At 34.6% G+C, this 24393-nt stretch overlaps 1 protein-coding gene across 4 annotated transcripts; it reads left to right on the plus strand.

Annotated features, from left to right (window-relative positions):
- Window positions 1–1308: 1308 nt before the first annotated feature.
- Window positions 1309–19863, plus strand: LOC127874564 (uncharacterized). Of its 4 annotated transcripts, none has more exons than XM_052418955.1 (2): window positions 1309–1752; window positions 18336–19863. In XM_052418955.1, exon 2 carries the CDS (start codon window positions 18377–18379, stop codon window positions 19037–19039), a length of 663 nt encoding a protein of 220 aa, XP_052274915.1. In that variant the 5' UTR covers window positions 1309–1752; window positions 18336–18376; the 3' UTR covers window positions 19040–19863. The 4 variants fall into 4 exon arrangements, with proteins under 4 accessions (XP_052274915.1, XP_052274916.1, XP_052274914.1 ...); XM_052418956.1 differs by lacking the exon at window positions 1309–1752 and adding an exon at window positions 3867–3986; XM_052418954.1 differs by lacking the exon at window positions 1309–1752 and adding an exon at window positions 3878–4045.
- The last annotated feature ends 4530 nt before the right edge of the window (window positions 19864–24393 follow it).

Here is a 24393-nt window from a genome sequence, read left to right on the forward strand (position 1 = left end):
TTCGATTTTTTTTCAAAGAATTCTATAAGAATAGCAAACAGTTTGGATCCTGATGAGACGCCACGTTCTGTGGCGTCTCATCTGGATCCAAACTGTTTGCAAAGGTCTTCAAAATTCGGTTCCAGCACTGGAAGAGTTAAGATGTGATTTGTAAGACCTGATTTACTTGAATTAATATGACTATTTTAGGATTTTTTTAAGAAGTAATTATTACAAAGCGCACGAATTTTGATACGATGGTACTGATATAAATGAAGAATGGTTGTACCAAGCATGAACTTTTAGTACACGCGTGGCTAATGCAATAAAAAAATGAAAAAGTAGCATTACGTCAAAGCATTGTGATTGCTTTTTTCGGCTTAAGTGACATAAGCTGTTTGAGGGAAGTTGATGAAAAGCAACCAATGTCATATGACAAACAGCTGAAATGGTTTGAAATTTTTTAACGTCGGCGAATCTGATTTCTTGTTGTTGCTTTTTGCCATACCGATTCATATGTCCATGGGTGAATCACTAACTGCTTTGAGAAAGATTAACCCATTTATGCATAGCTTCTAGAAAAAAGGCCTTGGCAAACAGTGTAGACCCTGATGACACGCGCTGTTTGATTGAAGGAATTTCTGTAAGAAATATTATAAATATAGAAATAAATATACTAGGCATCCCTAATTTTGGAAATAAATTGATCCAATTTACAAGTGGATAGTCTACTAGGAATAAATGGGTTAAAATACAGATTTTCTACGTGTGGTTAAGTAACATATTAGTAATATAGTATTCATTCTATGAGTGGTGGGAACAACTGAGTCTGAACTTACGCACGCATTTCGAAACAAAATTGCATTCGATTTTTGAACAATTAACACTCAGATCGCTTTCAAGTATGCATTACCGTAATAACGTATAAGGAACCGATAAAAAATTTGCTCACGTTAAATTTAATTCAAACATATCAGAACACAGCAGTCATCTTGTTATTCAATACCAATCTGGTCTGTACCAGAATTTCCCCTAAGTTCGATAATAATTATCGATGAATTGTATTTATTTACCTAAGCCCTACTATCGAAAACGGTCTCGATTAGATACATGCAATATCCACAGTAAACAATGTTTGGGATGTGTTACTTCTGTACTTTATTTGCACTATTTGCCTGGGGTATTCAACTCTCTATTTTCCAATCCCATCCCTTAAAAGTACACCGCTGAATTACTGAGGGCGTCTCTAGAGATCGCAAGACGACCATCGAATTTCTATCATAGTGAGGCTTTAATTTGCACTTCGTCGATGCGCATAATCGTATAGAAATAAAAAAGCCAGTGGTATTTTATGAATATCTACGATTCTATTTAATGCGATGCCATTCATTTGGATTTTTTCATGTTATCATATTATTATTATGATCCGAATAGTTGCAATTGATAAAAGATATCAAACGGCGACTTCTCATTCATTCCCGCGCTTGTCAACTAGATTCTAATAGATCAAAGTCAACGAAGGATTGATCGCTGGCAATTGGAGTCCTACAAACGCTTATTAAAAAGGTAGAATAAATTAGGTCGAGTACATCTCAATTGCCGAGCAACGCTATCCGTTCGCGGAAGAATTTATGATAAAGGGTGACAATTCCAGCTCAAGCGGAATAATCGAGAAGTTTAGACAACGGCGTTTCTTGTGAGCGGAGATTTAAATTTATTGTTTCAATATTTGTTGCAGTCACTTGGGAGAAAATTGCCATTGATTGGACTCTGGTAAGTAAATTTATTTATGTGTTTTTGCTTTTAAATCATAGCGTTTGCGTTAATTTTGATAGTTGATATATTAGTGAACTTTGGTTTTAAAGATAATTCATTTATATAAAACGCGCTGGCCTGTATGTTCTTTAAAACAATTACGGAAAATTTAATTAAAAAAGAAACAGTATTGTTTTCTGAGTTGTTTAATAACCTTGCTTCCCTACGATGCAAAATTGTTTTTATTGACTGATAAACAGCGAATATTAAGCAAACATCTTCGAATTCCCTCGTGGTATAACACATATTGTTTGACGATGGTTGTGATACCTATATAATATTTTCCTGCATTAATAGATCTGAACTTCTGTTATTGCGTTGTGGTTTGAGTAGAGAAACAGTCGTTATTTCACTGCATATCTTCAACAAATTATCAAGTTCCAATTTTATAATAATATGTTCTTATTTCCCCTTTAAATAGAATCAAAAGTAGACAATTATAATACAAACATACTATTGTGTTGGTTCTGACGTGTTTTAATTGATGTTGCCGGTGTTGTTTGCGGTGTTGCTTCTGCTGTTTGTTTGTTATATTTCTAGTGCACTGTTATGTATAAATAGTAAAATAGTTTCTTTTTTTAATAGCGCATGTGCTCTTTTGCAATGGCAAAATGTATCATAGGCCATTGTTTCACATACGATGACGATGGATGTTATGTCCTTCGAAGCACCAAAACGATGGTTTGAAATAAGTGTCTTATTAATGTGTTGCACTAAGCACTGAAGCAGTTACACTGTATAATGTTAACTTAGCATGATTATCATTTCAAATAAGCAGATTGGGAATTAAGAGCTTCATAACGTTCCTGAAACTCGGTCCTAGAACATTATGTATGTTTACTTGTTTACGTATTGATTAGTAATTGCGCGTGTTCAATGCGTGTGGTCTTACACATTGTACATTTATTACGTATAAAGAATTCGTATATGCCAATTTCGACTACTACTTTGGTGTTTATACACAACAAACACGCATGCGATCTACAGTTGAAAGCTATTTTCACGTGTTTGCTATATTTGCCTTCATGTCCGACTTGAAGGGACTTGTAACAGTTTATTTCATTTCAAATGCCCAAAAGATGCAAAAGTATTTGAAATGTGTTAATACATTTTAATGTTAAATCAGGGACGATATTTTCCGCGTGTATGACACTTTTTGTTTGGAGAAATTCCCTTCTCTGCAAACAATATAGTTTAGGCGGATAGTTTCGTCCCTGATAAGCCTGTACGGACTGCACATGCTAATCTGGGACGACGCTTTACGCACACGCATTAAACCCCCTTTTCACAGAGCACGGCTCTTGTTTTTGTATATGTAGTACATGTATAAATGTAGCAAGCATGTATATGGTGAATGCGCACAAGGCAACACATGCACATACACAAGTGGATGGAGAAATCGATATTGATTATGATTCAAATTTCTTTGTTATTGTAAACATCCAGTTTCTTAAATTTGTATAAGATAGTATACTGCTTGGGACATGGATTACATATTATAAATATGTTTCTTCAGCGCGATTTTTCTTCAGCGCATTGCACTTCTTACCCACCCAGAAAGTTAATCGCAGTTATTAAAAAAGAATTGTTTGATCATTTTAAAATTTGCAGACATAACATCGAAGATAGCGTTTAATATGACCTTATCATGTTTATTACATGAAACGGCACTGCACTTAATATTGCACAGTGTAAATGCTCGAATTCACAATTACAAAAAAACATCTTGCATAAAAATTGACGCTAATTTAATTTTGATTTATCAGTTTAAATCAAGCAATGCCATTGCGCATTTTCGAGTGCCAAGTTGCCAAAGGACCGTTGTCAGTTTGACTCAACGCTGTTGGTAGTCAGTAATTATAAGATTGTATCAATCGGGCAAAGTTGCGATAGGACATGTTATACAAAATATCAAATTGGTATACAATGGCGTAATGAGCTCCTCTTTGATACCCGTTGGTTTCTACGAGCTTTATCAAAGCCCAGGGCGGTTTTTGAATATGGTGTATTTGTTTTAGATTTCGATTTCTAAACGGGCTTTCACTATTTATCAAAACCTTCGTCACGCGCACTTTTAATCGATCAATGCTTTTTTCTTCAAACTAGAATCGAGTTAGATTGCAACTTGGCTCATTCAGTGAACTAGTTATGTTTTGTTCAAATTCGTAAATTTCAACTGGACCATGTGTAAAGTATAATTAATTACAGTATATATTTTGCTTACTAAAATCGGGGTACTGTGCATTCTTATGTGAGTACATTTCAATTACATTATCATTTGAGTTTTTATTTAACCCGTTGCCATTTCAGAGTTCAACTCTGACACTAAATGAAAATATCGGAATGAGATTTTGTGTATTTGTCTATATTCTAAAGTATGATGTTGTGATTTTGTTATTGTTTTTTTATAACATATTTTCCCCATTCGAGTTTTTGCTGTTTTGTGTGAATGTTGCTTAGTGGTTGAAGGGTAAAGAGTACTCGGTTTGTGAAATATGCATGCAATCAGAACCTTAAAGCGGGTATATACGATTTTTTATATGTGTTTAATTGTAATATATTGATAAAATATGTTACAATAACACAAAATATGCAAGAAAAATTATACATTAAAGCCGAATTTCATAAAATGCAGAAAAGACAAATTAGCGCCCCGAGCAGATAGTGACGTACATATTTTCCTACAATAACCGAAGCATTCGTCTTTGTATTATAAACCGTTTAACTACTCGTAAGTTTAGATGCACATCGTACATGTATGGTATACATGATGGCGAATTCGTCTATACAGCCGTTTTCAATTTCAGAATTAAATATCTGGCTTATTTCGCATTTTTCGACACATGTTTTTCTTAAATTTTATTTTAATTTATATTGAAATATATATATATATATAATAAGTTTTTTACACAGTTTATATAAATTCATAAATATTTGACAAAATCGTATATACCCGCTTTAAGTAAACATAACAAAAAAGCACAGATTTTTCAAAAAGTCTTCTTTTTAAAATATAAAAATGCACAACAATGAATGATGAAATAAGGTTTCATATATTTTATGTAGCGCATTTCACAAGTCGCTCTCATTTTGCCGTCGTCATTAACGCATCGATGAAGCCTAGCTTTCATGTTGCAATTACACTGCATGCTGAGCAGCATCTTAAATTTGCCCGTTTTCATTCCAATGACAGCGATGTTTGTCGGCGCAGACATAAACTGTCTTGCACTTGCAGTACCGGAAGCTCCCGAAGCTAGTGGTTTTGAAGTCCACAACAATCTACGTGTTATTTATTTGACGGCTATGTTGAATCTAAATTGAATGCGGTTCGATTCGATATTAGAATCTCTGAGAATTCTTTATTGAGGGGACATGTAGAAGGTGGACCAATAATGATATGATAACACAATATTCAATAACTGTTAATTAATATTAAAGAATTGCGAAGTTATATCAGATACCAAAACTATGTAAAATGTAATTGCATGTTAAGAACGAAATATGATGTTCCTTTGTATTAAAGTATTAAAGAAGCAAATGGAAAATATGTAAAAATAAATGATTGTGAACATGTAGATTTAAACAATTAATGAAAACGAATGAAAGTGTCGCAATTTATTTAAAAAATATAAATGAGAAATACGCTCCATAATTTTCAGAGCTATGAATAATTGCTTAATATTCAAAAAACTTCACTTCTCCATTAGTGCTGCTGTTTTTAAGGTCATTATGAAATGTCAATTACTTGAAAGTCATTATGCTCGGCTTGGCAGCTTCAACGATTTTTTATCTGGACTTAAAGTATTATTCACGATTTTCCAAGGTAAGATTGGGGGCGTTGACATTAAAATGGTCAATATTATGTTGTTGGAGTAGATTTTTTAATGTGACGGGAGAGTGAAAGGGATATCAATAGGTGTACTATTCTATGACTAATATGAAACTGAACATGTTCTATTAATACTGACGATGTAAATTATTGCAAATTTATTCATAAGCACTTAGTCTGGTTTGTACAATATTCCCCATAGATATCTATAGTTATGAGCAGCAGAAATTAAACTTTCACATCTAATCGAATGTGTGGCACACACAAACTGTTATAATGAAAATACTTATGTCTGCATAAAATCCACTAACATTGCTCCATTAATGTAATTGCTATGGGTAGGTTGCCTTACAATAACATTCAGACTGAACTGGCTTAAATCGTGTGCTTAAAGTGTCGTCCCAGATGAGCCGGTGCAGTCCGCACAGATCTATCAGGGATAAACGTTTAAAAGAAACTCCCTTTAAACGAAACATTCACGTAAGGCTTATAGTGCTATCCCTGATAAGGATGTGCACACTGCACCGGCTACTCTGCGACAAAATTTACCCATATGCCTACGTCCCTTTCTCTCAGAACAAGGCTCAAATAGGTCGCGTTCTGAGAAAACTGGACTTAATGCATGTGCGTAAAGTGTCGTCCCAGGTTAGCCTGTGAAGTCCGCCTAAATTGGATTGTTGCTAAGAAGAGACTTCATTTTAACGAAAAATTTCATAAAAGCGGAAATTGTCGTCCCTGATTAGCCTGTGCGGATTGCACAGGCTAATCTGGGACGACACATTACGCACATGCATTATGCCCAGTATTCTCAGAACAAGGCTCAAATAAACGTTTTACCATTACCGTTTTAAACAACTTCATATTTTGTCATGAAGCCCAGTATTTTGATCACTCATTTGTATGCACAAAACTTCTAAAACAATACAACAGTGTAAGAACTGACTTCTCAATTTAGTTACACCTGCAATTACTCACAGACTTACAGAATTATCAAATATAGACTATTTATCCAACCCGAATCATTAAATCAATTTTATAAAACTGTTCATTGTCAGACACAAAGATTTGTTCGGCTGTATGGACGAAATTGTATGAAAAACATAAGCCTTTATCAGATTTTACTTAACCCTTAGTTTGCGGTATGTTCCTTTTAAAGCTGAAATTAAACCTAGAAACATCTTGTCTTTTATTGAAGAACATCGAATGTGTGCGTCTTGTTCGTGTCTTAGCTATATCCCTGTATACACTGAATTGGCCAAATTGAAAGTAAAATAGGCATTATTATTTCCTTTTATTGGGATAATTATTAAGCAGACGGAATAAGTGTATCAGTTTATTAAATAACGTTTATGATTTCTGTTTCCTTGTTCCTTGTGTTGAAGTACGACTCCCGGCGTGTCTTATTTCTATTTTGTTACTTTGCTGTTTCATATTTTTAAAAAATCGAGTCTTCTATTTTCATCGCGATATCTATTTCTATTTCGTTAAAGCGAGATTATACGATTTTTATATGTGTTGAATTGTAATATATTGATACAAATATGTTATAATAACACACAATATGCAAGAAAAATGATACATTTAAGACGAATTTCATAAAATGCAGCAAATACAAATTAGCGCCCCGAGTCGATTGTGACGAAGATAAATCGTACATATTTTCCTACAATAACCGATGCATTCGTCTTTTAGTAAGTGTTCGTGTGTCGTACGAATAGATATCGCTGCAGGAATATCAAATGAACCGTTAAACTATTAAATTCAGATTCACATCGTACATGCATGATATACATGCTGGCGAATTCGGCTGTACAGCCTTTTTCGATTTCAGAATTAAATATCTGGCTTATTTAGCTTTTTTCGACACATGTTCTTCTTAACTTTTATTTTAGTTTATATTGAAATATATTTATAATAAGTTTTTTACACATGTTATATTAACTAATAAATATTTGACGAGATCGTATATACCCGCTTTAAAAATAATATTTGTTGCCTACAAAATAAAATTGTTGTAAATACATGATTGCTATGATAAGACGCACTTTTAATTACAGCATTGATAAACACCATCTAGTTTTATATCCAGACTAATAAGGCATCAAGGAAATGTGTCTTAACCCTTTGCATGCTGGGAAATTTGTCGTCTGCTAAAATGTCGTCTGCAGAATTTCTAAAATTAGCATTTTCTTCGATTTTTTTCAAAGAATACTATCAAAATAGCAAACAGTTTAGATCCTGATGAGACGCCACGTTCTGTGGCGTCTCATCTGGATCCAAACTGTTTGCAAAGGCCTTTTAAATTCAGCTCCAGCACTTTAAGGGTTAACAAGACGCAAACAACGTTGCTTCATGTAACTGGGTCAACAAAATAGGTATGCTTCTTTCGGGAGGATGTAAAGGTGTTCCGGCAACTTGAGTTGCATATTTATTGTCCTGTCCCCCCTTCCGTCCGTGATGTGTGTTACTTATTATGACTAGTTTACCCGTTCGTCTAACAAAAACTTGCTACAACTATTTGATATTTGCATATGTGTTGTTTTTGACGACCCCCCCCCCCCCCCCCAGTCCACCAAATAGTGCACAGCTTAACCACTTTTAAATACGCACCCTGACCTTATTTTGGACTTACCGTTAATAATAATTCATATACATGTAGTCTAATTCATGGTTAAGAACCTTATTTTGGACTTACCGTTAATAATAATTCATATACATGTAGTCTAATTCATGGTTAAGTACCTTATTTTGGACTTACCGTTAATAATAATTCATATACATGTAGTCTAATTCATGGTTAAGTATATTATTTTGGACTTACCGTTAATAATAATTCATATACATGTAGTCTAATTCATGGTTAAGTACCTTATTTTGGACTTACCGTTAATAATAATTCATATACATGTAGTCTAATTCATGGTTAAGTACCTTATTTTGGACTTACCGTTAATAATAATTCATATACATGTAGTCTAATTCATGGTTAAGTACCTTATTTTGGACTTACCGTTAATAATAAATTATATACATGTAGCCTAATTCATGGTGAAGTTTAAATGTTACTTTTAGGTATAGCGACAAAAATGCCTGATACAGACAAACTTGTCGGTTACGACCACCCTAATCCATACCTATGATCAGATTTAACTTTGACATATACCTTGGTTTGACGTATAATTATTTTAATGAGCTATTTCCTGGTTAAATAAATGCCACAAGTTCGTCAAGTATGAATACTATTTTGTTGCAACACTTGAATACTTTCACATTTAGTTACGTGTGACCTTCCGCAAATCAGCTATGTCCTCCGACCACTCTGGATCAGCAGACGATTTTTTGCTTAAATCGAACGGAGGATTCCGGAGATAGTCGATGTATCACGATTGATTCTCCGACCTCGTATTGACCTCGAATTGACCAGATGTCAACTTAAGTATTTCTACCTATCTGGCTATCAATTGGAGGAATATGAGACTCCGAAGATCAAAAAAGCCCAAGAGTGTCATTTAAATAGATTGTCAGCTTAAAGCGTGATTATACGATTTTTATATGTGTTAAATTGTAATGTATCGATAAAAATATGTTACAATAACACAAAGTAGACAAGAAATAGTATACATTTAAGACGAATTTCATAAAATGCAGCAAAGACAAATTAGCGCCCCGTCCTGATATTGACGAAGATATTTCGTACATATTTTCCCACAATAACCGAAGCATTCGTCTTTTTATTAGGATCGGAGTTAGTGTTCGTGTGTCGTATGAATAGATGTCGTTGCAGGAAATTAAAATGATCCGTAAAACAAAATTGTGTCTTTGTGTCGTATGAACGAATCTGCACTAAAACTAAATTTAGATTCACATCGTACATGCATGATATACATGCTGGCGAATTCGACTGTTCAGAAATTTTCGATTTCATAATTAAATATCTGGCTTATTTCGCATTTTTCGACACATGTTCTTCTTAACTTTTATTTTAATTTATATTGAAATATATGTTTAATAAGTTTTTCACGCATTTTATATAAATTCATAAATATTTGACAAAACCGTATAATCTCGCCTTAAAGATTCATAACATACGTCGAACATTAATTATTCAAAAAGTTAATTTCAAAGTACAAGTTTCAAACCATTAACCTTTTTTTAAATAGTATTCCAACTTATGAACAAAAACGACAAACTCAACAAACTCTTCTTTAAACTCGTATTTTATAAGGGTATATATCGGGTAACTTGAACCATGCACTTTTTACACCTAATGTCTGCAAACAATAAATGTACTCAAATTAATATTTATCGTATACATGATCTCACTCCACCGTCATGCTTCTAATAGAACGAGTTCACGAAAACAATCGAAATGACGTCTTTGCCGCCCTTTTACAAATTATCGTCTGCAAAACAAGCACAGAAATAGATGATAGTAAAGCCAGAATAACTGCGATATAAAATGCATAATTAACAATAACATCTTCGTGTGGGGAATCCGTTAACTAGCTTTCGTCTGGTCGCGATCAAATTAATAATTCAGTATTGGACAAACTATGTTGTACCTTTTTCTAGTCTGAAGTTGTGAAAACAGCGCGCACATTGTTATGAAGAGTTCGATGCTTTTGATGAATTTTCGTTCAGCCTATCGTTCGCTTGAATTATTGCATTCATATGTAAAAGATATTGCGTAAGGTATCGCGGACTGGAGTGCTTTTTTTATTTTCATGATGCGTTGTATTTCATTTATTGGGAATCAATGTTTTCTTACATTTATGCATGGGTAGTGGCATTACATGTTACAGCATAAGAAGTGTGCAGTATTAAAATTACCTGCTCACAAAAACATTTTTTGTGTGTTTAATTTCTGAGTGCGCCTTCTTTTAAACTGAGAAAACGTAGCCTGACAATGACGAAATTATCCGAGGCAACTGGTACGTACTAGTATATATTATTTGGCATTCGATGTATTTGTAGTATAAATGTATTTTTTATATAGATTTAGTTTTTAGTCTGTTATTAATGTGTACGCCCTTCATTCATGATTTTTACTTTTTTCTTCTTGTGTATCAAGTTTCTTATAAAAAATGAATACAATGAATTTATCCTTTTTGTGTAAGTCTTGATTATATTCATGAAAATAACAACACTTTTTTAAAACATGAAACTCAAGAAGAATGTTAAAATTACATAAGCAAATCGTTTTAAAGATCAAAAGTGTGTATTAATTTCTTGTTGCTGCATTATAAGGGGCGTTCTTGTTATCCCTTACGAGATCAACTTGTTTTATCTGCATTTTGTGTGCATTTCAAATAAAAATTCGCGTATTTTGTAATCGGAGTCTTTCATGATTTTATATCATGAATTTGTTCATTGTAGCGGCCATCCCGCAAATATGACTTGCACGCTATTGAACGCCGTGTGGGTGGCAATAGGTGCTGTTGCATTCATTATTCGCGCAGGATTCAATTTACTTGATTCCAAAGTAAATAATTTTGAATCGTCATTCGAGAAAAAGCAGATCACCGATCAGCCTTAGGTTTGTGTAAATGTGGATGAAAGTCGTCATATTTGTTGTTCACGTCACGAGGTGCTTTGATATTCGAATTTCATTTTGATACTAATCGATGCTAATCGATGCCTGACTCTTTTCAAAACCGAACAATCGGTGCATTTACTTACACAGTCTTGTAGTATTTGTGAACACGGTGTTCGCTTGTTTGCTAAAGGGCTCGTATTATCTGATGTTACATCAATGCAAACAGACACTGAGTATTTTTCGGTTTGAAGTTTGAGACTTTTGTCGGCTGCACATTGCGAATTGTTTGACCTTTTAATCATGCATACAAATAACGCCGGTTCCGACATGCGCACTCCACAATGTACATGTCTGAAACCGAATCAAGATTGATCATTTTAAAACTGAACTGAAAAATCGTTTTGAATTGTTTAGCTATATACGAATACGGCTGCTCCCGACATTACCTTCTAAAATTCTTATGCTTTAACTCGCGACAACAAAAAGCGTTGCTTTTCAAACATTTCTGTATTGCGACGATTGGTCAAAATACATGTTGGATCAATCGCCTTGTCTTGTTCTTGTTTTGTACTCTTTTTTTAAACATTGTGTTTCGATCGTTTGGGAGCAAGTGCAAAATTGAAGCGCTTCCTTTCCTCAGTATAGACTTAATTTCGTTGACGAAAGACTACGAAATGGTTGCACATTTATACTACATTTGTATATCTTTCTGGTGGGTTTGTGGTTTTGAATGTTGCCAACTCGCCATCAAGCCTATACGCTAGAGATACAAATATACGCCAAACCTCGTACGGTGACATATAAGTGTTTTATTCGTGCCCCTTTTGTCGTTTAGGTGGGTATATTTCTCGTCCTGGCTTTTTCGCGAATTTGAAGGTCGCGGATACGCAAACCTGCAAATATACTGATATTAACGACCAAAGTTGCGATAAATGTCATAATTGCCGTATTTATCGCCTTTGGCTCGCCATAATGGTTACATTTTTCGTTTCGCCATATCGCTCTAGAGTTGTGGCGTGTTTTAGGAGGTTCACACCAGAACGATATGGCAGAAATCAGCCACAATATTACTTATGTTTTGTTGTGACAACTGACTACAGTCATCATCAATGATGTTCACGTAAGTAGATCATCGGCGACGAATATCTACTTTTGTCTCGGCAGGTCTGTGTCATGTCGTAACTTAAAAGGTGACTGGATTAGATGGCTGAATATGCCTTTATACCAGTTCATAGCATAGGCTACGCATTTATCTACATTATTCGAGGTTTGCCTGAGAGATATTGGAAACACATGCTAGTTGTACGGGTTAGATCGCACAGTTAGAAGCTCGTTGACGAAGAGTTTCGACATTATCGGGGTCGAGGCTAACCCATTTAAGCCTAGTGGACACTCCTATCCTTCTAAATTGGATCAATTTATTTCCAAAAGTAGGGATGTCTGGTATATTTATTTCTATATTTAGAAGATTTCTTATAGAAATTCCTTTAAGCAAATAGTGCAGACCCAGATGAGACGCCGCATCATGCGGCGTCTCATGTGGGTCTACGCTATTTGCCTAGGCTTTTTTTCAAGACGCTAGGGATAAATGGGTTAATACAAGCAAAAATACATGGGAATTCTGGCTTTTTAGGCGGATGTTCGTTTCGTTTCAAGATCTTCATTCTTTGTCCACTGTTTGCCAAGTACATAAGTGCCTAGTTGCGCCCTAAAACTTGTTAATTGCACATCAATCTGCCAACCAATGTCAACATGGTCGTTTATTTTGATTTGTTTTGCCATACAAACGCAACTACACGGGATTAAGTTTCGAATTTATTTAAATTAATGCGAGTCATAATCATCGTTTGAACGTCATAGCTCACGCGAAAATGGGCGCATAATTACCGAAGAAAGTGATTCCTATTTATTCACCAAACGATGAACGGAGAGTCCTCGACATACGTTATCTAAATTTGAGTGGTTCGTAAGATGAATTCAATGTTTCGTAAGAGCCCCGTATCATCGTGTCACATCTGCACTCGAGGACGCGTTATTAATACAAATATATTGCTGTTCGGTGATATACCGACCTGCTTAACGGTACTTCACATTCCAGAGTCCCGGACGACGCCGGATCGGAAGAAATATGCGCCGCGTTCTACTGTTTTACTTTTTGTGCAAAAAATAAGATCCTTTCACCGCTGGCAAATACGACCGATGATTTGATTCTATTTAGATTAATTTCAAAACCAAATTTAAAGTGGCAAAAAGGGATTGTGTATTTTAGGATTTTTATGACTTTGTTTCGACGAACTACAAAGATTAGTATGCATGTTGCTTTAATGCATGACAACTTTGATGAAAAAGTACACACTCACTTTTAGAAGAGCATTCTTGTATGATGTAAAATTTTGTTTTTCAAATCTTTTGTATAATAAAAAAGACATACCATTCTCTAGATTTATTTGAAGTTGTGATACAACAGTTCAATGAAGTTTTGAGTACATTTAGTGTGAAATACAATGTATTGACTTTCCTAAGTTAAGAACAATTCCCTTGCCATTTAAAAAATGTTACCGAAAACGTGAACTTGTCTTCGACAATCAGTTGATTTAAAACGGCCACCCCAATAAGTATGAGCTTGTACTATCAAGTAGTGTTTCAAAATAAGTTTGAAATTGTTTTCATTTACGTTATCAAGTATGTTCGTGCGAATATTATTAATATATTCGGCTTTACCAACTGTTTTTATTTCATTACACTGCACTTATTTCATTCCATCGCAAAGTAATACATTTAAAAGAACAATAACCAGAATATATACAAAGAAAGAAGTGCCTTGAAGAAAAAAGAACTCAATATTGAAAGAAAGAGATCGATACGCAATTAATAGCCCTGTCAACGTTCCAACGTTTCATCCGTACTTAGTTTGCGAAAAGAGGATTTTCTGTCGACGGTAGGCTGATTAAATGCAAATATGATGAGCTTTACTCAGGCCTCAACTGATAAGCCTCAAAGTATGTCAACCTTAAGTTGAAAATCAATATTCCAAGGGTGCTTCACAATTGATATACATTGAGTCTTTTTTTAGAGTTGAAGTGCCTTAATTCGGATATTAAATTGGTTGTTATAATTGTTTGTCTTCTCATCAGAAATGGGTTTCTTGTTTACTCATTCACTCGCCAACTTATTGATTAATTTGTCAAACAATTCAGTTAACTCAGTTACGATCATATTTATTATCCGGTTAAAACTCACATATTAATATTATTAAAAGTGCTCAGTAAATTGCATGAGCTGATAACTTCGATAAAAAAATATTAAATTAAAAATATGTAATCAAAAATTAAATTACTATGATAACAGATGAAATTATTACAATATTTGTCGATACATGTAGTTTATAGGGATATTAGTAATCACATTAAAGTGATCTCAATATTGCCTGACCGGAAGTTATGAATAGAGCACTATTGCATACCCAACTTTCCCGGAAATTGGAAGAAGTAAAACGGTTGTGTTGTTAATGTGGATCAAATTGGAAGATATTCAAAATCAGATAACCTCCCTTTCCCCTTTACTTGCAGTAATGTGTCAAGATAGGTCAGGCTCGCCATGGTTGAAATGTTGTTTTTTTAACCCATTTATGCCTAGTGGACTCTCCCATCCTTCTAAATTGGATCAATTTATTTCCAAAATTAGGGATGTCTAGTATATTTATTTCTATATTAAGAGTATTTCCTGCAGAAATTCCTTTAAGCAAACAGCAAACATGCGGCGTCTCATCTGGGTCCACGCTGTTTGCCAATACCTTTTTGGACGTTAGGCATAAATGGGTTAACACAAAGACAAATCCATATTGGCGTTTCCATTTCATGTGCGTCATAAAGTTAATGTTTTTGTACTTAATCAGTTGCACCTTGTATACTTAGCTGACACATACAGATGAATTAGATTCACACGTTTCGCGACAATCAAATATAACCGTGAATGAGATACAAGGAATCGAGAACGTGGATAGCACACGAGTGGTACAGTTACTATAACGTTGGTACATTTACCATAACTCAACAATGAATACATTTTCATCGAACAATCAGTTATATAAAATATACCAGGCATAGAAAATATTTTTATAGAAGCTTAGGCGTTTAACATATATTGTTGATAAAAGTAATTTTCAAAAGAATGTTTTAACAAACCTGTAAGTTCTTTGATAATATTTATTTATTTATGGCATTTTGTTAAAAAAATAATTCATACCACAGATCTATGCACTGTGACAGCGTTATTATATCTACATTAGCAGATAGTTGTCAATATCATGAACCATTTTGAGGGAAGACGAGCATGAAAATTGCTATAGATAAGTGTGCACTGTTTGGCTAATTAAGTTTAGTTTAGTTTTAGCGCTTAGACCTAAAATATTACTAAACCATAATATTCGTTTGGAGTAAACGTTGACCTGCGGTGGTTCTGCTGGAAAGAAAGTTGACTAAACAAATGTTTGAATGAGCTTCTTAGTGGTCATAGCGTGTTTACCCGCGAGTCAATTCTGCTTTTGTTCTATATCAACAAATCAAGTGGTCACGCAAATAAGTATGATGTCACCTTTTATTCGGGTAGTCAATATTTTCACTGGCAACAACCGATCGACACAACAGGTACAACAGATCGACACCATATTGTTTAAACCCTTGCTTAAACTATAAATTGAGTGTAGGAAAATTGCAAAAAGCTGCATATGCTAGACTGTGCCAGTACATGTTCCTTCAAGTTTTAATTTTGCCGAAATATTTGATTATTGGAAGTTAAGGAGTGCGAATAGCAGGAGTTGTACGTTCGTTATTTTTGTTTACTGTTGTATGGATTGATTCTTGCAGTGCATATGAGACATTTCACTGAATTGTAAAAGGTAATTTTATTAGTTTTTTTTGTCAATTGCTTTATTAGTATGTAGGTTTAAACGTACTTCAGAAGTAAATATGTGTCGCGTTCTGGGAAAACTGGGCATACAGCATGTGCGGAAAGTGACGTCCCAGTTTAGCCTGTGCAGTCCGCACAGGCTAATCAGGGACGACACTTTCCGCTTTTATGACATTTTTCGTTTAAAAGAAGTCACTTATTAGCAAAAATCCAATTTAGGCGGAAAGTGTCGTTCATGATTAGCCTGTGCGGACTACACAGGCTAATCTGGGACGACACTTTACGCAAATGCATTATGCCCAGTTTTCTCAGAATACGACTCAATTTATTTCACATTTCGATTAAAAGCTTTTGCGTTTTCTAACAGCGCATGAACATTTTCGTAAACTGCATTTTGAAAACAAGTTGTTACTTTTTTGTTTTTAGTTTGAATTTCTTTCGATTGATAACAAAAGAAGACATGTGTATTTCATTACAACATGCGTTTAGGAATTATGTAATTCCATCTTCATTCTAAATATGTTATTCAAATCAAACATATACGCGTACATTTTTAAACGAATACACGTGTTTTGTAAATAAAGCTCTTATCGCATGCGTTGAATGGGAATTGCCACAATAGGATCATACTTTTCACACACCATTTATTTCACACCTGTGAACAATATGATCTTATTCTTCAAATTTATGAAGATCGACACATTATTTTTCTGTTCACAGTTTGTGATCGCACCCGGGATTTCACACGTCAAGGAATCATATTTGATCCTCCCAGGTGTTTAAAAAATATCCTTATTGAAAAATACGACCCTATAGGCCAAAGCCATGTGTTCAGAAAAAATAAACTTAAGTTTACCTTCAAAAAAGTTATGTACACAAATAGGATTTCGATTAAATACAATATGCACTTTAATATTTTTGCGCGTATACGATGAAAAGCGTTTTGAACGTTATGTTTTATTGAAAGAATAGTGCTTAACATTTTAGATATTTATAATGTAAATAGTATACAAATTGTGCATTTGTTAATGTTGTATTCAATATGCATAATGACTAACAAAAGCGTACTTTTCCTTGCCAAGACCGCACTTTACGCATTAAATAAATACTCTAATATCTAAAAAAGCTCGATTAATACATTGAATGATAAATATGAGCCGTTCTCTGTGAAAAGGGGTTTAACCCTTTGCATGCTGGGAAATTTGTCGTCTGCTAAAATGTCGTCTGCTTAATTTCTAAAATTAGCATTTTCTTCGATGTTTTTTAAAGAATGCTATCAGAATAGCAAACAGTTTGGATCCAGATGAGACGCTACTTTCTGTGGCGTCTCATCTGGATCCAAACTGTTTGCAAAGGCCTTCAAAATTCGGTTCCCGCACTGAAAGAGTTAATGCATTTGCGTAAAGGGCCGTCCCAGATTAGTTTGTGCAGTCTGCACAGGCTAATCAGGAACGACAGTTTCCGCCTAAACTGGAGTTTTGCTTAGAAAAGACGTTCTGTAAGCGAAAAATATCCTAAAAGCGGAAAGTGTCGTCCTGATTAGCCTGTGCAGACTGCACAATCTACTCTGGGACGACACTTTACGTACATGCATTAAACCCCGTTTCACAGAGCGAGGCTCATATATCACGTATTTCATCTTCCTGTCGTGGGGGATAATATAAATTAAATAATACTCTGTGGGACCTTATGCGTAATTATTTCTTAAATACAGTTCTATATGTTTTTTATTCAAGAGACGTTGTTTTTTTGTATTTAGTACAATGACCCTAACTGCGACGGCCTTACCTTCACCGAAAATGAACTTTGAACGAAGGTCGTTACATTAAAACACGATAATTATCTCTACATTTGCTTTTACTAGATCTTGCAGATACGATTCAAAAACCACTAGTGTTGAGCGAACAAGCATACGAGAGCTTCTTCACTCACGAACTGTGCGTTATATTGGAATAAGCAGGATATAATTAAATGGCGTACACAATCGTATGTTTTATTTTGCTTTGTTTTTCTTATAAAGTTTTGGTATTCATGAAAAAATGTTCGTCGATATCTCGGTGTGTTGTTAGTGTTGCAGTTTTTCACTTTAAATGGCTAAAATCTTGTGTAGCAACTGCTAACACTATTTGAACGATCTATCACTGAACTTTCTATCCTACCTCCCCTCTGCTTTTTACAGCCAAAAAAACAATGAATCCGTGTGTGTTTTCTGCATGTCTAAGTTTTCATTAAAAATTTATTGATTCAAAATTTACTTTATATTTCCAGATGAGAGAAATCCCTTAAAGGCCATAGTCTTGCAATCCAAGATGCGACCTCCACAAGCAGATTCGCCCAGACAGAAACGCCGCCACATCCGGTCTGAGTCCCTCCGTCAGCGCTGCAGCGACCGAAACACCGACGAGATCATCCGATTCGTCCGTGATATCCAGTTCGAACGACAGCCAACGGCCCTCCGTCTACAGAAGAAAACCCCACTTCCCGGAATCGGTCAGCCGGCGCCGCCGAAAGCCGGAACAAGCGACTCCGGTTTTATCGATCGCGCCACGGACTCTAATGACAGCGATGATGACGTGATTGACAACGAGATCTACAAGTGTATGGCTCAGCGGAAGTGTGACCCAGTTGACGCTCATTTCATTGATATGTTAACGTGCCCAAGAAACAATGTAAAATCTAGGGACTACCAAATCCTCTCCAAGTCTTTGCAACATGGTCAAGGCAATTCAGATATTTATAACAATAACGCGCGAATGCCGCCTCGCCAAAATAGCTTCGTCCGCCATGGTGTTGCTGGGAACCGCGCAACTGGAAATACGGGTAACCAAAGACTTATTTCTAAACAACTTCCGCCATTGTCACGTGATCTTTTACCGGACCGCCCATCCGCCCCTTCTCCGAGTCGCACACCGAATCTTTCCGACTGTGGCTTTATTGAAGAGGAGCCTGTGGACTTTATTGACCAATCGTGAACGTGTCCCGGATATGCAGTGATCCGAACATTTTCTTGCTTTCCGCCATAGACGTACATTCTCAGGGTCTTTATTTGTGATGTTTTAATGAACGGATTATATTCGCCATATTTAGAGTATTATTAGTAATTCTAAATCTATTAGCATGCCAATCAAAAATACGCACATCTGCTCCCATGAGGTATTTGTGCAAATGGAGAGTCAATATATCATGGAATTATTTAATATGATGGCATTTTTTTTATTTTGTGTAATCCTAAATAAAGCTGTCGTAAAATACGAGGCTTTATTAGAACTTAACACACATTTTGTTTTGAATCGTATTATACTAATCATAATAACACAACCTGAAAGTATGATTTGCAGATGATAAAGGTTGGCATAAATTGATCACTATTCATCTTGCTACAACTGTTCGTGTGAATGGGAGTTATGCAACTAATATAGACGATTGTTTACTGGTGATAATTTTAATGAGGACGATGAAGATGACGATAATGACGATGACAAGATGGTTGCTGCCACAATGATAACGTTTTCTTTTTAAAATGATTCTATGGAAATTGCCTTAAAATCTAACAAAAAAATCATAAAAGTACATTTTTAAACCTATCGATAATGCTCTTCACAAATAGCATTCCCAATTATGTCATTTACCCAATTGTAAACACATTAAACTTATTATTATCCCAGTTTTGCAAGTATTGTTATCTCTCTAATAATCTATACTACAACCATATTGAATAAATATGAGCCTTTTTAATGTACAAAATTATACATATTATGTCACTTAAATGCCAAAATAACTTGTGAAACCCTTACAATGTTGTATTTCCTTTATAGTCAACTTAACTTGAAGTAATGTGTTTAATGTGAAATTGAGCCCGAAGTTAAAGCGCGAAAGCGTAAGAAAAAGAAATATTATATGCTTTAATTTAAGTAAGAGTATTCTAAATAATTAAAATGATTACCTTTACGAAATTAGTTACATAAAATGATGATTCTATTTCTATCTTTAAATGATAAATTATGGTAATGTTAAGAAAAAAATAACAAAGCCCACACCTCTTGCGCGAAATATGCTTTGTTAAAGTATGATAATAACGAATAAAATGCAAAGTGGCGATCAAATTTAAGTTTCAGTTTCCCAGTGTTCAACAGAAAGAATAGTGCGCGCGTTCCTTGATGAGTATCCCATTACTCGTAAAGTGAGCCATTTATCGACGTGTTTGGACAAAGTATCGATGATGGTAGACACAGAACTAGAAAAGTTTATTTCAAATTCCTTCTTTCTTTACACTACATGTTTATTTTAGTATGAAGAATGATATTGCAACTCGAGACCTGTCAAACATGAAAATATTTATTACACAATTTAACATATCCAATACCCAGCTAAAACGTCATCTTTAGCGCGACACACTACTCGAGCTGCGCGTAGCACATCGTGATCTCTGGGGTGGTATTCCAGAAACATCTTAAGCCATTTCTAAAATAATTTCATTTAAGTTCAAATTAAAATGTTTTGTAATATTTACTAAATAAGGAATCACGTGTTTCTTTTGGTTTTCCTAAAATAACATTGACATAATGATGTTATTGTGATGTAATTCTTGATGCCAAGCTTTTGCAATCGGAAATGAAACACTTGAGAAAATTTCCCAATTTAAGGATAAGAATAAAATTTAACTTAAGATGCTGCTGGAATACGACCCCAGTACATGAACACGTACGTTACACAAAGTTATCTGTTCATTACACAACGTGACATGAAAGTAACACAATGTTATCGTATACTATGACAGCGTGGTCGATACGTAACACATCGTGATTTTAATGTTACACAAAATGACCTAAACTTAAAGGCTCTATAAAGGTGAAGATCCGTAATTATTTACCGATTTTTAAATATTTTTTCCGTATTTTATATATAAAGGTTATCAAAAACAATATATACATGCTATTAGACATTACCATAAAAATATGAGCAATACAACTTGTTTTGAGCTCAAAATACAGTGTCCTCCAAGTCAATCGTGTTTACAAACAATCAGTTTATTTACATCGATGTTTACTCGGGATAGTAAAAGTGAAAGTGACTCAGGTCACCAAAAATATATCGTTGATTTTCAATGTTTTCCGGTATCATTCACAAAGTAGGTCTCTTCTAATAATGGTCAAAACGTTTGTAGTGATCTAATTAGTTACTTTTTGCTGGTAAAAAGTTGTTTAAAATAGAACTAAAAGTGAAGTTCTTTTGGCTTTTTTTAGCATACGTCACCGCTTTGGGGCTACACATCACGTTAGTTGCAAAGTTGTAAACATTTCTTCCAATTATGAAACGGGTAAATCTTCAATACTTCTTGACAACGTTGCACCTCAGCTGTGCTATTAGCATTTTTTATGCAAGAGAAACTGAAATCCGGTAAAAATTAGACCAGTTTATATGCATAATAATTGAATGTGTCACCTTTATAGGGCCTGTAAGGCAGCAGCATCTTAACGGATAATTATGTCATCTGTGTATAACAAAATAAACTGGACGCAGCTAAAAATACCCCCTGCACGAAGTACAACGCGCGTTGATCCATAGGTAGCAAAACGCGACCTGTACATAGCAAAACGTGATCTATACGTAACAAATCGTGACCTGTATGTAGCGCAACGTGATCTATACGTTACAAATCGTGACCTGTATGCAGCGCAACGTGATCTATACGTAGCAAAACGCGGCCTGTATGTAGCGCAACGTGATCTATACGTAGCGAAACGCGGCCTGTATGTAAAGCAACGTGATCTATACGCAGCAATACGCGATCTCGTCGCGCAACGTGATCTACACGTAGCAAAACGCGGCCTTTATGTAGCGCAACGTGATCTATACGTAGCAATACGCGACCTCTACGAAGCGGAACGTGATCTATATCTAGCAAAACGCGACCTCTAATTAGCGCAACGTGATCTAAACGTAGCAAAGCGCGACCTCTACGTAGCGCAACGTGATCTATACGTAGCAAAACGCGACCTATATGTAGCGCAACGTGATCTATACCCAGCAAAACGCGACCTCTACGAAGCGGAACGTGATCTATACGCAGCAGCAAAATGCGACATATGCATAGAAAAATGTTTCGGCACGAAGCAAAACGTTACATGAACTTAGCAAATAGTGGCATGTACGTAACCAGGTACGTGTATAAACATACCTGACGTAACACAATGTGATAATAACACAAAGCAATAATGGTACGTTGAGTTACGTTAAGGACAATCATATAACAACTGGGCAGAACAGTGTAACTTGAAAGCGCGAATGCCTACCACAATGGCGCCTTATAGCGCCACGACCCTATTTACGATTGTTTCATATAAATCGTGTATGCGTGTCATCTAAAAAAAACGCATGGAATGCAACCTCAGTGAACCAGCAGCGCCACCTATGAACTGTTTATCTCGTCTCTAGCGAGGACAGCACTCGACGCTTGCTTTGTAGTTATCACTTCGCATCCTTGACGCATTGATTGACGCAAAAAGAGCCGTAAAATAAACATGAAAACTAAAGCCCACGTGAAAGGATTTATGGCAAGGATGTACCTCCCATGTCTGTCATGTATCATCGATTAAATAAGATATGTGTAAACCCGTGTAAAACGTATATAACATGGATAGTTTACATTCTGTGCAAAAATTATCCAGATGAATCTTGTATAATTGCGGCAATTTTCAAAGCTCGTTTTCCGATTCCAATTATAAACAAGATTTTGAAATGATGTCAATGACCCTTGAGGTGCTACATTGCAAATGTAATGTGAACGTCGATAAACGGAACAAACGGACAATTTAAAAGTACGCGAAACATGTTTTGTTTAGATTTAAAAAAAATAACCATCGCTGCATGCGAAATCAACTCAAGACAGGATAAAAAGAAACTGGAAAACATGATTACTTCCCTTGATATTAGAAAAATCTTCGTAAAATGGCCTTTAAAAATGACTTGTACAATCTGACTTGGACTTTGATATTATAAAAAAATAGACTTTAAAACAATTATAGCATAATAATACGTCATAACGGCTTAGCTTAAAAAGTTAAATAAGTTAACCAGTGTAATGAGGGTCCATCAAAAAAAATTATTTCCATAGCAGCATTTCTTAACTTTATTTTACCACATGTAAAGATGCGCCACAGCAAGCGTCCACAAACCAAGCATAAGGCTTATATAAACGCTCTCGAGTCCGTTTCTTGGGACTAGACCCAGTACTTGGTGTCTATGGGGAGATCTAAAGAACTCTCCCACAGTGAGGATCGAACCCGTGACCTCCTGACCGCAAGGCATAGGCCATATCCAGAGCAATCATCTTGCAACCAAGTTTTGTAGACATCTGTGAAAAATATCCAGTTCTCAGCAAAAGTGAACATTAAGATTTAATTCTTCAAATTTAGAATGTTTAGTGCACGCATACAATTCTTCTTCGCCATATTAAAATTATGTAAAATTGTGATTGCGTCTAGTTATTGATATGACATGAAGTTTTACTTTTTTGTGATCCCTTATGCACACAATTTGAGTCTAAACGAAATCGTCAAACCCTTCAATGTGACAAACTACATACACTATTGAATAAATACAAGTTCTTCTTCTTCTTCGTCTTCTTCTTATTATTATTATCATTATTATTATTATTACTACTATTACTACTAGTATTATTATTATAATTATTATTACTATTATTATTATTATTATTATTATTATTGTATTTTTTATATTATTATTATTATTATTAATATTATTATTATTATTATTACTATTATTATTATTATTATTATTATTATTATTATTGTTAGTATTATTATTATTATTATTATTATTATTATTATTATTATTATTATTATTATTATTATTGTTATTATTATTATTATTATTATTATTATTATTATTATTATTATTATTATTATCATCTATATGTTAATGTATTTTAAAGCTTGTCTTCTTTGTAAAATCACAATGATAACAATTTCTCCGGCAGATAAAAACATCGTCTAAAAATATAACGTGATTCAATACTAGTTAATACTGAAATCGACTGTAAAATATGCACAGCGATACAAAATCAATTTTCGTTCAATGCGTTTATTAAATATCATAAAAATCCTTTCAGGCATTCAATACAATCGTTAAATTCATTTCCTTGCAAAATGAGGTACAATGCGTTGTAATTATCAAAGCGTGCGTCCCGTTTGATCTGTTAATAATTTCATTTAAGTAATTTGTATGTTTTAGTTTACAATACAATATGCGAAAATTGATATAAATTGAAATCTGACAGCTGATTTCGTAGCATTTAGTGTCGAAA

This window comes from Dreissena polymorpha, chromosome 3 (assembly GCF_020536995.1).
Source record: "Dreissena polymorpha isolate Duluth1 chromosome 3, UMN_Dpol_1.0, whole genome shotgun sequence".
Lineage (NCBI taxonomy): Eukaryota > Metazoa > Mollusca > Bivalvia > Myida > Dreissenidae > Dreissena > Dreissena polymorpha.